The following is a 14,250-nucleotide window of genomic DNA, read 5'->3' as shown; positions in this document are numbered from 1 at the left end:
CAAAGGGGGGTTTCTGCAATACCGTGAGGACCAAGTTAAGGTCCCAGGCATCCAAGGGCCGCCGATAAGGCGGAATGATGTGAGACGCACCTTGCATGAAGGTGCGGATCTGAGCCAGCCAGGTGAGACGCCACTGGAACAGCACTGAGAGCTGAGACTTGTCCCTTGAGAGAGTTGAGGGACAGTCCTAGCTGCAGACCGGACTGTAAAAAAGACAGAAGGGTCGGCAACGAGAATGGCCAAGGAGAATGGCCGGAAGAGCGACACCAGGACAGGAAAATTTTCCAAGTCCTGTGATAGATGTTGACGGAGGAAGACTTACGGGCCCGAGTCATAGTGGAGATGACTTCAGGAGGAATACCAGAAGCCGTCAAAATCCAGGACTCAAGAGCCACGCCGTCAATTTGAGTGCCGCAGAATTCGGGCGGAAAAACGGACCTTGCGAGAGTAGGTCTGGACGGTCCGGAAGATGCCACGGCATCTCCACGGACAGTTGGAGCAGGTCCGGATACCAAGCTCGCATGGGCCAGTCCGGTGAAATGAGGATGACTCGACGGCCCTCCATTCTGAACTTGCGCAGGACTCTGGGCAAGAGAGCTAGAGGGGGAAACACGTAGGACAGACGAAACTGGGACCAGTCTTGAACCAGAGCGTCCGCGGCGAAGGCCTGAGGATCGTGGGAGCGAGCCACGTAAACCGGAACCTTGTTGTTGTGACGGGATGCCATTAGGTCCACGTCCGGAGTGCCCCACTTGCGGCAGATTGACTGAAACACTGCCGGGTGCAGGGACCACTCGCCACCGTCCACGGATTGACGGCTGAGATGATCTGCATCCCAGTTTTCTACGCCAGGGATGTGGACTGCGGATATGGTGGGCTTGGAGTCCTCCGCCCATTGAAGAATGCGTTGGACCTCCAACATTGCCAGGCGGCTGCGTGTCCCGCCTTGGTGATTGATGTAGGCAACCGCTGTCGCGTTGTCTGACTGGACTAGAATGTGCCTGCCCGCCAACAGGTGGTGAAAGGCTAGGAGAGCTAGAAGCACAGCTCTGGTTTCCAGCACATTGATTGAAAGGGCTGACTCGGACGGAGTCCAAGTGCCCTGAGCTCTGTGGTGGAGATGCACCGCTCCCCAGCCGGATAGGCTGGCATCCGTGGTGAGAATCACCCAGGACGGAGCCAGGAAGGAGCGCCCTTGGGACAGGGAGAGGGGTCGAAGCCACCACTGAAGAGAGCTCCTGGTCCGTGGCGACAGAGCCACTAACCTCTGTAAGGAGGAAGGCCGCTTGTCCCAACAGCGGAGGATGTCCAGCTGCAGAGGACGCAGATGGAACTGGGCAAAGGGAACCGCCTCCATGGAAGCCACCATTTGACCCAGCACCTGCATCAGGCGCCTGAGGGAATAACGGCGGGGCCTCAGGAAAGAGCGCACCGCTAGCCGGAGAGACTGCTGTTTGATTAAGGGCAACTTCACAAGTGCCGGCAAAGTCTCGAACTGCATCCCTAGGTACGTGAGACTCTGGGTCGGAGTCAGAGTGGATTTGGGAAGATTGACAATCCACCCGAATTGGGCTAGGGTGGCGAGAGTGAGCGAGACACTCCGCTGACAGTCTGCGCTGGATGGACCCTTGACCAGAAGGTCGTCCAGGTAAGGGAGCACTGCCAACCCCTGGAGGTGCAGGACCGCAATCACTGCCGCCATGACCTTGGTGAATACCCGAGGGGCCGTGGCTAACCCGAAGGGGAGAGCCACGAATTGGAAATGATCCTCTCCTATTGCAAAACGTAACCAACGCTGATGTGACACTGCGATTGGCACATGTAGATAGGCATCTCTGATGTCGATGGACGCCAGGAACTCCCCTTGGGTCATAGAGGCAATGACTGATCGCAGAGACTCCATGCGAAAATGCCGCACCCGGACATGCTTGTTGAGAAGCTTGAGATCCAGGATGGGCCGGAAGATACCGTCCTTTTTTGGAACTAGGAAGAGGTTTGAGTAAAAACCTCTGAACCGTTCCTGAGCGGGAACTGGGACAATCACTCCGTTTGCCTGCAAGGACGCCACGGCCTGCGAGAAGGCGGCGGCCTTGGAGCAGGGGGGAGTTGAGAGAAAAAATCTGTTTGGCGGGCTGGAAGAGAATTCTATCCTGTAGCCGTGAGATATGATGTCTCTCACCCACTGATCGGAGACTTGCTTTAACCAAGCGTCGCCAAAGTGGGAGAGCCTGCCACCGACTAAGGACGTGGTTGGAGCGGGCCGAGAGTCATGAGGAAGCTGCCTTAGTGGCAGAACCTCCTGCGGTCTTCTGCGGACGCGCTTTTGGGCGCCAGTTGGATTTCTGATCCTTGGCTGAGTTAGCGGACGAGGCGGAAGGCTTAGGAGGATGACCAGTTGGAGGAACGAAAGGAACGAAACCTCGATTGATTCCTACCCTGGGCGGGTTTCCTGGTCTTGGTTTGTGGCATGGAAGTACTCTTCCCGCCAGTAGCTTCTTTAAGGATTTCATCCAGCTGTTCACCAAACAGCCGTGAACCAGCAAAAGGGAGCCCAGCAAGGAACTTCTTGGAAGAAGCATCTGCCTTCCACTCTCGAAGCCACAAAATCCTGCGGATAACAAGAGAATTAGCTGAAGCCACCGCAGTGCGGTGAGCAGCCTCTAGCATGGCAGACATGGCATGAGATGAAAAAGCTGAAGCCTGAGCAGTTAAGGTAACCATCTCAGGCATAGATTCCTTGGTGAGGGAATGCAGCTCCTCTAGAGAAGCAGAGATGGCTTTGAGAGCCCACACTGCTGCAAAAGTTGGGGAAAACGCGGCCCCCGCAGCTTCATACACAGATTTGGCCAGAAGGTCAATCTGACGGTCAGTGGAATCCTTAAGTGAGGTGCCGTCAGCCACCGACACAACGGTCCGGGCTGAGAGCCTAGACACCGGAGGGTCTACCTTTGGGGAGTGAGACGACTCCTTGACCACCTCAGGTGGAAATGGAAACCGGTCATCAGAAACACGCTTTGGAAAGCGTTTGTCAGGGCAGGCCCTGGGTTTGGTCACAGCGGTCTGAAAACTGGAGTGGTTAAAGAACACACTCTTCACTCTCTTAGGCGAGGTAAACTGATGTTTTTCTGCCAAAGAGAGTTGCTCCTCTGACACTGGCGGATTGAGATCCAGCACAGAATTAATAGAAGCAATCAAATCACTAAGGTCTGAGTCACCCTCAGAGAAATCGATGGGTTTGCATAGCCTCCGAGCCCCCAGTGAGGGCATCCTCCTCATCTTGAGAGTCAGCTCTTGAGACAGAGCCGTGGGATGGGGAGGGGGAGGAAACCCTGCGCCTTCTCTTAGAAGGACGGGGTCTGGGATCAGATGATGAATCCTCCGTGAGGACTGAGAGTGAGTTCTCTGTCAAGGGTATTAGAGGCACCCTGTGAGGGGGGCTGATGCATATTCATCAAAGTCCTGGACAAAAGTCCTATGGACTCAGCAAATGACTGGGATATGGACCTAGAAAAGGACTCTACCCAGGCCGGGGGTTCAGTCACAGGTGCAGCAGCAGCCTGAGAGACCACTGGGGGTGAGACTCCAGGCTGTGGCACCGGCAAGTTAGAGCAACCATCACAGTGTGGATAAATGCTCGGCTCAGGCAGCAGGAGCTTACATGCAGTGCATGCAGAAAAAAGCTTTGGAGCCTTGCTTCTTGTGTGAGACATGCTGCTGGAGTGGGGGCTTTGCAGAGAATGAACCCCAGGGAGAATATACAGAGGTCCACAACCAGAGACCGGCTGTGGCTTACCAGACCGCTGAGCGCGGTGTTGTGTGCCCTCCAGATTCCGAAGCCCGGTCCCCCAGTGCGCAGCACCTCAGCAGAGATGCAGAATGCAGGATGTCCCAAAGCAGAGTGAACTCTGCCTTAGAAGTAGCTGCCGGAGCAAAGAGAGGGGGCGGGACTAGGGGCGTTCCTATAAAAGAGCGGGAACTGGAGGGCTATAGAGACCTGCAGGGAAGGAGGGACGCCCCAGCAGTGGGGAGTGTCCCTCCCCTGTGTAGAACGGCCGCCGGGAGGAGCCGAACCTGTCCCTCTGCATGAGTGACATGCGAGGGCAGGAAAACGAAACTAGGCCTCCGGCCTAGCCGGGGCCTAAATTTAAGCGGCGAGGCCGACAAGCAGGCACCATCGGCGCGGTTCTCGGGCATAAGCTGGAGAACCCGCCGGAAAAGTTAAAAACAATCACATACAGCATACTCTCCCCCTACAATAAAGAACCGGGACCCCCAACATAAACGTCTCAGGTACTTAGCTGCTGAGACGCAGGGCCATGTCCCTGGGGATGAGTGCTCCGGTCCAACAGAATCCTCAAGGGGCTGTGGATGGAGACCGGACTCCTGCCAGGCATGGAGACCGTGCTGGCTCCCACTTCAAGCCAGAGCCCAGAAGGGATGGTGAAGGAGCGCGGCATGTAAGGCTTCAGCCTTGTAAATCAACCTTAACAACACCGCCGACACAGTGGGGTGAGAAGGGACATGCCGGGAGTCCAGACATGGACACGCTTTTCTTCAAACGCTTTCCAAAAGTCAAACAAATCAGATGAGAATGCATGTGTGGATGTATGCCTCCTGAAAGCGATAAACAAAGCGATAAACTGGCTAGGACTGGCTACCAGGTGGTGTATAGGCTCGGAGGGAGGAGCTACACTTTTAAGTGTAGTACTTTGTGTGTCCTCCGGAGGCAGAAGCTAAACACCCATGGTCTGGGTCTCCCAAAGGAACGATAAAGAAAATAATAAATTGTTTCACCTTCCATTTCACCTTTGATTAATTGGCATCACATAGTAAAATATTTCTAAACCACTAAACCATACACCAAAAAAATAAGGATAACTTAAAGGGGTGGTCCAAAGTTCAATGTCATTTTCCTCTTAAATCCCCATCTGTTTAGTGTAAGAACCTAAAGTATTTTCTAATATACTAGAATTAAATGTTCCCTTAGCTCCACTGCTTTTGTACTCCCCCTCATCCTTCCCCCACTACCTTTTTGGTGACACTTCATTTGGAGAGCCCAGTGCATGCTGCGGTAATCAAACAAAGCGTCATCAGGGGGCAGAGCCGCGGTCACTAATCCAGCCTCTGTCCCTCCATTAAACACAGCGATATTAGTGACGTTCATTTAGGTGACTGGGCTAATCCCTGCGGCGCGCTGTTCACTGTGCACAATGACCGCACGCTCTACCTTGCCTGCTCAAATCAGCAGTAACAAGCTGGCAACAGAGGGCTTGTCACACTATCCGGCATGCAGAGACCAGTGCTCTGTTGCCCGTTCGTTACTGTTGATCTAAGCTGACAACAGAAAAGAGTGCGAGATGTCATTGTGCACATTGTGCAGGGACTAGCGCAGGCTCTGGAATGAGTGTCACTGAAGACGCTTTATTTCAGAGGGGGCAGACGCTATGCTGGTGACAGTGGCTCTGCACCCCGATGACGCTTTGGTTGCGTATTCCAGTATGCACTGAGATTCTCAAACAATATGTCATCAAAAAGAAAGTTGAAATAAAATATAGAATAGAAAAGCAGTTAGAGGGAGTAGTTCAAAAACAGTTAGGTCATTTTAATTCAAGTATATCTGAAAATCGTTTAATTATGGCACAAAAAAAGATAGGGATCTGGAAGGAAATTTACTGTGGGCTTCGGACCGCCCCTTTAACAATCACATGGCACTCCCACAGATCCGGAGAATGAGCTGCAGAGACTCATTGGAGCAGAGGTCGAGCATGAGCATCTCTGGCAGTTCCATGTACTCTGAAGAGAGCTGAGGGGAGCATACTCAAACTCCACTCCCATTAAATGGGACTCTGCAGAATCCAGTCTTCAAACAGGTGGTGGCCACATTGGTTGGACAACCAGTGATCAGTGAGCGATTACTCATTTTATGGACAAACTTGAATTTTCATTTCTCCAATTTTATGCTGCAATTATAACTGAAAAGCATATAAAGAATCATTTGTGTGAAATCTGCATCTCACAGCCATACCTCCCTCCTCACTGCCGTGTGTGTGGCTGTAAGACAACTGTCTGCAGCAGAAACCGCCACACTGTGCCCTGTCTGCAGTAGAAGGCTGCAAAGTCTCACCCTTTTGGCTACAGGGAAGGGACTTCAGTTAGCCAACAGCTGAAAACGGAGCAGATCACCACGAGAATAATCCTTGTGCTCTCTGCAGGGTTTGTACATGGCTATTTCAGCATTAAGCAGAAAATGCAGTTAACAGTGAGGACAGCTATATTTCTAATGTAACCCTTCATTTCTATGCTTAGCTACGTGAATCCCCATTTCATTAAGGACAGCTGTATGGAGCACACTCCCGCTATTTTGGCTACACACATGGTTTCCGGTGTGCCCCTCCACCACCCCCCCCAATGAAGCAAATGAGAAAATGGGTATACCATAAAATACCTTAGCAGTAAAGATGGCTTGCCTGGCCTCAGGTATCATGTACAGTTGCTGAATGGTAGATGCCAAATAACAGGTGGCTCCGAGATTTGTGAGTCCAACAAACCTGCACTCAGCCCGGACATCATCATGGGGCCAGTAGTCCCATTTGTAAGGTGCATGGGAGGCTGTGACCAAAAAATAGATAGTGCGACATTTGGAAAAAGGAACAAATACATGATAGCAATAATAAACATCATATTTCATGAACAGAAAGTAAATAATTCCGAGCAAATTAAAACATAAATCACTAAAGGGCAAAATATCCTATATGGGAATTTTAGGTTATTAAGTAGCAGACCCTCATTCATAATCTCTTTGAAAAGACCTGACCATGGAGACCATAAAGACTACTGAAGACACTGGAGCGGCTGTCCCGGTCACCTGACCTGAACCCCATAGAAAATGTTTATTACATTTTAAGAAGGCAGTTGCACCACGCAACACAGGAATATTAGTGATTATAGGCCATTACACATGAGGAAAGGGACTATCCCTCAGAAAGAAGTGGCTGTCTGGTTACGCATCATGTTTGCAACAGTCATAAGAATAAAAGGCATTGTGATAATAAACCTAATTTGCAATTGTGGTTGAATAACTTTCATTGCAACTGTACAGTCCACTGCGGACCCCGAAACAGAGAAACATTGCAGTCCTGCTGCCTCTAAGACGACTGCGGCAACGGCAGCGCACTGGTAAGTTTGGCCGATACCCCTACCTTTCCTGTGAGGGCAAACTTCAGACTTACCACTGTAGGAGGACCACAAGTCTAAGCGAAGGAACCAGCGGAAGCCAACAGTGGGCACCAGTTGAGATGACTGTAAATGCCATATCTGTAGTCACTTTTCAGCAGCAGGGTGGATGTTGCTCTAGGTTCGGGATTGCAGAGGAATTTGTTTTTTTTTGTTTTTTTAAACAAAATTGTAGGCAGGTTCTTCCACAAATAATTGACCATGGGTGGGGGGGTGTCATCAGCTTAATGTGAATGCAGAGGTTTCTTTGTTATGTATGTTGTGGTCACTATCTGCATGTAAATGTCGATAACCCCCATTAACCATTAAAGTCATACATGCAAAAAAATTCTACTTTGAAAGGAATCCAACAGTCGTCTGTCCTCTGATGGTGATGTACATTAGTGTGTCTATGTATGGAGTACGCTGGTGTCTGGCTACACTTACACTTATTGCTCCTGACTATTCATACAATACAGTAAGGGTAAGTGTCCACGATCAAGACCCGCTGTGTCCTGGAAGCGGTGGGTCCTGACCTATGGGGCCACAAGTCTCCTCCGCTGGGGAACGCAGGAGACCACAGCTACCCATGCCCACTATCAGGGTTCGGGACGCTGCGTTCTCTCGCTTGTCTTCTCCCTATGGAGAACGCTTGCGACTCTGCAGCAAAGACCTTACATGCTTGCGGCTTGGAAAGTTGCACCGCAGGTCAGTTTTCGCTGTGGACCGCACACACACAGTAGAAATCCTTCCACTGTGCTTGTACTGTACAACGCAGCATTTTGTACGCGACAAAGTCACACTGCAACCAAAACGCTGCAAACACTGATCATGGGCACGCAGCCTAACACAGATATAAGAGAGAACTCTGGGTCATGAAGTGGTGACAGAGCTAAAAAAGGATAGAGAAAAAGTAAGAAATACTGTGGCACTCACACTGCATGTGCTGCGCCATAACCCAATTGTGTAACAGCCTGTAGTTCTCCACCGAGCCTTTCACCATTTCCACCAAGAGGTCATAAGCAGCCGCCCGGGAGGAATGAGATTTGCATTTGGGTTGCAACCTGTCCTTTAAACTTGGTAACATGAAGAGGAGGTTAAAAACATCTCTAAGGAACTCCTGAAATAAAAAAAAAATACAAAAGAAACCAAAACTGTAGCTTCTTGGACAAGGTTGGACATTCGTATGTATAATGGCAGTAATAGTGATCCCCACCTGGCCTTCCCTGGAAAATTTGAAAGGTGGTTTATGTTTGATGACGCTGGTGGCCAACCTCAGGAGCCCCGTCATACCATCGTCTTCTATATTGCCATCCTGGTAATCCAGGATTTCTCTGCTATTAGAAAAATAATAAAAGAATGCCTGTTTAATATCCATGACAGGTGAGAAAGGAAGATTTTTGTGTAATCACCAAAAAAACTTTCTCTGAGCCTTCATTGGGGGACACAGGACCATGGGTGTATCCCCAAATAAGGCAAGAGAGAAATATGAAGTAATACACTTAGTGTATTAAATTCTCGCAGTTTTGCAAGACTCTGCTTGTAGTCACTGAATGGAAACCTTTTGGACGCACGCCGCCATTTAACGACTGCAAGCAGAGAACTTAGGCTAGGTTCACACTTCCGTTAAATTCTAATCAGTCACAATCCGCTGCTCTGGTAAACAACGGAATCCGTTTAGCGGATTCCGTTCCCCTAGACTTGTATGAGCGGCGGATTGTGACTGATGCTGCTGCGTTGCACCCTCCACCCGACTGATCAGTCGTGGAACGACTGACCGCGGGGCGGAAGGAACGCAGCCTGTAACATTTATTGAACAGCGCAATCCGTAGGATTTTGCTGCGCATGCTCTCTCTGACTCCCAGCACACGTAACCAGGAAACACATCGGGTTACTAAGCAATGCGCTTTGGTTAGTTACCCAATATTTACCCTGGATACGTGTGCAGGGAGGCCGACACTTCCCCGTTCGGCTCCGCCCCCTCCCGCACTCCGCATGTGTACACACACACTCACCTGTCCCCAGCCCTGCAGTCCCCGCGGCACTGACGTCCTCAGCGCCACGGCCCCGCTCGGCTCCGCCCCCCCTCACGCTCTGCCCCCGCACACAACGGAGTCCGACAATGAATTCTGTTCTTTGTCATCCATTGTACAACGCATCAGTCACATGCGTCAAGCAACGCATGTGACTGATGCAAAACAACGGAAATGTGAACCTAGCCTTAGATGATTAAAGAAGTTGTCCAGTTACCAAAACTGTTTTTTTTTTTTTTTTTTGATAAATCTTGCTATTATGTGCCTCTAAACACATCTATCACGTTATTTTACCAATATTATCTTTTATCATGGTCTAGCATAACATCTTCATTTCTGGCTCCAGCTCTGATGGAGTTAATCTCTCTCTTAACTTCCTGTGTTCAGTTACTACAACTTCCATAATCCTTTGCAGTAACTAGCAATCTATCTCCCAACCCATTCTGACTGTTCCCTCCCCTCAGATCTCCACCACAACAGTTCCCTCCCCTCCTTCCTGTGTGCACTGCCTAATCATGGTAATAGAGCTTTTATCCTTTGGTCTTTCTGTGCTGCATGTCACTATCTGTCTCCACTATGGGACTTGTAGTGCAGGTGACCGGATGATACATGTCACTAACTGCCCCTCTCTGTGATTTCTGCTGCATAGTACCAACTGTATACACTCTCACCTGCACTACAAGTCCCATAGTGGAGACAGTGACATGCTCTGCTCTGACACATAGTGTGCTGCATGTCACTGTCTCCACTGTGGGACTTGTTGTGCAGGTGAGAGTGTATACAGTTGGTAGTATGCAGCAGAAATCACAGAGTGGAGACAGTGACATGTATTATCCGGTCACCTGCACTACAAGTCCCATAGTGGAGACAATTAGTGACATGCAGCAAACTATGTGTCAGAGCAGAGCATGTCACTGTCTCCACTCTGGAACTTGTAGTGCAGGTGACAGAGTGGAGCAGATTGGTCCCATGCAGCTGTGCTGCTGGTGGGAGTATATGATCACACTGCCGACACCGCCCGTTCTCCTGACAGCTGAGCAGAGTGGGCGGGTGGACAGTGTGATCAGATACTTGCGTGACAGGGGGGATTTCAGTGGAGGAAACCCCCCCTGTACTCCACACTGGAGCCCGTACCTGCCACAGCTGAATGCTGGTAAGCGCGCGCTCTGCCTTCACCGCTCCACAGTAAAGTTCTCCGGCTCCTCCCCTCGATGCTGTGCTGTGACGTGCGGTAGTCACCGCCCACAGCCCTGTCAGTCACTGTGAGTGGCGCCGGCATCCTGTGACGTACCCGTCTTGTTTGAGAGCCCGGAAATGCCGGGACGTCAGAGGATGCCGGCGGCCACAGCTCCAGGCGGTCATGTGACAGGCACTGAGCGTGCAGCATAGCGCCGCTCAGTGCCAGAACTGGAAATAGAGGCTATTGAAGAAGATGCAGACAATAATAAGTGAAAATCATTGGGGGGAAAAAAAAAATGGGTGGACCACCTCTTAAATGGACGCATAAGTATATGAATTGCATAACTTACAAAACAAATAAGCTTTATTTACTATAATTAAAATCGCATTTAAAGACTAGAAGCAATGACAGAAAACAGACCTACCTGCGAATGCAGTCAGCCAAATGTCGAGCTAGTGCGTCCAAATCAAGCAATGTTGTCTGGATTAAAAAAGGGGAAACGTATTTAAAAATCGTTTTAACATTTCAATCTTGCACACATTTAATGTATAAATCAGTAATGTAACACAGGAATATCAACTAAGTAGATCAGATTTAATGCTCCACATGTCCTGTACAGGTTCTGAAACCCACATGTCAATTCCCCCTGCACATTTTCAATGTGGATTTCATCTTTTCAGGAACTTGTGAGCCCAGAGTAGCGGACAACATCTCTACCCCAAATACGTTTTGCTCAGGATGTTCAGGGACAATATTTGCAATTATAGCGGTGTAACATGATGTCATATTGACTGAAGTGAACATTCCTCCATACAGAAATAAAACATGGCGCTCCCCATGTCATAATCCTGTAACTTACTCCATTACAACAGCAAAGCCACGCAGGGCAAGAAGTCGCCAGCTCCACATTGTGCAGGGATTTGTCTGGCCAAAGATACTATGACCTGATGAAGATACCAATTCAATATCAAAGTGTGTCCCCTTACCAATCTGCCAATAATGGAACCTACATATTCATTTCTTTGGATGGTCATTATCAGTTGAGCCTGGATCCTGCATTTTTTCTATACTGCTCTGTATCCTGCAGTGTTGTTGTAAACCATCACTCAGGTACGGCGCAGCAAACAGACTATAATTATCTGCCCCCCCCCCAGGAAGACAACGAAACGTGCACATCGGGGCACGTTACACTTCACGGTGTACCCGCTATGGGTGAGCGTGATCAGCCCTCCATGCATTTATTCTCTGTATTTGGTTAATATTTATGCTTGGTGTTTCATTGTGTTAACATTATTCATTGAGCATTTTACTACTTGGGGCCTTCACTTCCATCCAGTGGTACTGAATGGTACTGAAGTCCTCATTTGATTCATTCAATGAAATACCTGTGTGTTTGTATACAATAACAATATGGTGACTTAGAGCTGTAGCTCATTCTATGGGGTCCTCTGTGTGGTGATATTCTCAAGGACTCTCCTGTTTACTTGATCATCATGTTTATGTAAATTTTATGAAATATTTATTTATTTTTCCTCTTTCTGTAAGATTTGTAGTAAAATATTTTCTATTTTTGCAATGAGGTTTCTATTGGTATTTATCATTGTATTTACCATGGCCTTGACTACTATTGCCCCTTTCTTCTTGCTGTTTAGTAATGTATAATTATACAAGTGTCTACCATCCCAGTGAGCATATCTCCCATTAATCTCATATCTTCACCTTGTATTGGGTTTATTGTCTCTTTCTTTTGCACTGTCACAAGGAATTCCATGGGAGTTTCAGAACGCCCCGAGCAGCCATTCAAACCATAATATTTGGCTGAATGTGCATATTCTTTATACAATATAGTATTAGTATTATTGTTCCAATACACCTAGACATCTTAGATCTTCTATTTCACATAGGCATCACAACTGTCTAAAGAACACAATATAAAAAAAACAATAAGATGGATAGATCTAGCTGAATTCGTACAATGTGACAATTTTGGATAGTTTTTTCTAGCCAGAAGTCTGTTTACAACCATTTTTTAAACTATACTTAAGAAAAAAAAAAACAACAACAAAACTGATCAGCAGATATTACCTGGCTGGCATCTTTGACATGGATGTTATCAATCAGTTTACACAGTAACCAAAAATATTCTTTACATCCAGGTCGTAGAATAGTTTCCTCCTCATAGTCTTCAACCTATAAAAATTCAAGAGGGTAAAACAAAAACCTCTTAGTGTCAGCCTCCTGGTGGCAGCAGATTCACTACTGGTTCATGGGCGGCACGGTGGCTCAGTGGTTAGCACTGCAGTCTTGCAGCGAAGGGGTCCTGGGTTCAAATCCCACCAAGGACAACATCTGCAAGGAGTTTGTATGTTCTCCCCGTGTTTGCGTGGGTTTCCTCCGGGTACTCCGGTTTCCTCCCACACTCCAAAGATATACAGATAGGAGGGACTCTAGATTGTGAGCCCCAATGGGGACAGCGTTGCCAATGAATGTAAAGCGCTGTGGAATTAATAGCGCTATATATAAATGAATAAATTATTATTATTAATTATTATTATTGTTGTGTCCCCAATTAAGTAACCAAGAAAAAAAATCATTAAAGGAGTATTGGCATCTCTAAGATCCTATCCCAATATGTAATAAGTAATAATAATTTTAGCACATACCTCCAATTAGAAATGTAGTGTAGCTCTCCTGATTACCTATGTCTCTTACATCATGTGCAGGGCATTGCAGCTTAGGTATCCAAGGTTACGACCACCATGACCAACTGTCACTATATGAGTGGTTGCAACCATGGATACCCAAGCTGCAATGCCCTGCACATAAGGTAAGAGACATAGGTAATCAGGAGAGCTATACTAAATTTCTATTTTGAGGTATTTGTTATTATTAATTATTATTATTATTATTATTATTATTACTACTATTACACCTACTACATATTGGGATAGGATCTTGGAGACAGGAGTACCCTTTAGGCTAAAAGCTTTTATTTCCTTGTCAGCAATCCAGTATAACATTGTATAACAGCACAGTGTAAAGTGCATCTACTGGTATAAAGAATAAACCTTGGACAGCTGAATAAAGGATGAAGAGCAGACAGATGTCTTGTGACAATTTGCCATTTTTCACATATTTTTCCTTTCCATCTCAGTTAGTTTCTTTTAAGACAAGCCCAATCCATTTTAAGTGTATGTATACTGAGCCATGAGCCAGACTGGAGAGGTGGCAAAATCAGTGGTTTTCACTCTAGGGGATGGGTGTCTGTATAGGTCATGCTTTTTTAGATGAAAGGGTTTAACGCCGCTCTGCCGTGCAAGGAGACAAACCAGGTATATCCAGAAAGTGATTTATTGTGAAAGCGTCTTCAGAGATCCCATCTCCTTCATGAGACACAGGAATCTTCGAAAACGCGTTCACAATAAATCACTTTCTGGATATACCTGGATTATCTCCTTGCACGGCAGAGCGGCATTCTACCCTTTCACCTCTGACTGCACGTGGGACTACGGCAGCCGTGCCCTATATGCTGTATCAGTTGGTTGTGACTTGCATAACCCCTCAAGGTGAGAAGTCCCTGTAATTGTTCCTTCTTGTCCTTACCTGGATGAAACCGTATTTGTGCTTCTTGTATTCCAAACCTTTCTATTTCGGTAATTCTTTTAAAACACACAAACACACACACACACATTCATTCATTATGAATGGCCACCATGCAAGACCATGTTTTTCCTACAACAGCCACTGCAAAAGATCTTGTGCCCGGACCTGTCAGATGATCACTGCTGCATGGTCCACATGAATGGGCACTCTGATGAGACAATT

The 14,250-nt window shown here is 47.8% G+C and overlaps 1 protein-coding gene across 3 annotated transcripts in view; it reads right to left on the bottom strand.

Moving 5' to 3' along the window:
• USP34 (ubiquitin specific peptidase 34) overlaps positions 1-14,250 on the bottom strand; it is a 386,361-nt gene that overhangs the window by 159,320 nt on the left and 212,791 nt on the right. For all 3 annotated transcript variants that reach the window (XM_075339351.1, XM_075339349.1, XM_075339350.1), the window contains 5 exons: positions 12,511-12,615; positions 10,850-10,905; positions 8,429-8,549; positions 8,149-8,332; positions 6,446-6,609 (listed from right to left, as the gene is read on the bottom strand). In XM_075339351.1, coding sequence (XP_075195466.1) covers positions 6,446-6,609; positions 8,149-8,332; positions 8,429-8,549; positions 10,850-10,905; positions 12,511-12,615 — 630 coding nt within the window. The remainder of the gene's footprint in view (positions 1-6,445; positions 6,610-8,148; positions 8,333-8,428; positions 8,550-10,849; positions 10,906-12,510; positions 12,616-14,250) is intronic.

Source organism: Anomaloglossus baeobatrachus, chromosome 3, assembly GCF_048569485.1.
Source record: "Anomaloglossus baeobatrachus isolate aAnoBae1 chromosome 3, aAnoBae1.hap1, whole genome shotgun sequence".
NCBI classification, from domain to species: Eukaryota; Metazoa; Chordata; class Amphibia; order Anura; family Aromobatidae; genus Anomaloglossus; species Anomaloglossus baeobatrachus.
This window is presented reverse-complemented; position numbering and strand designations above follow the sequence as displayed.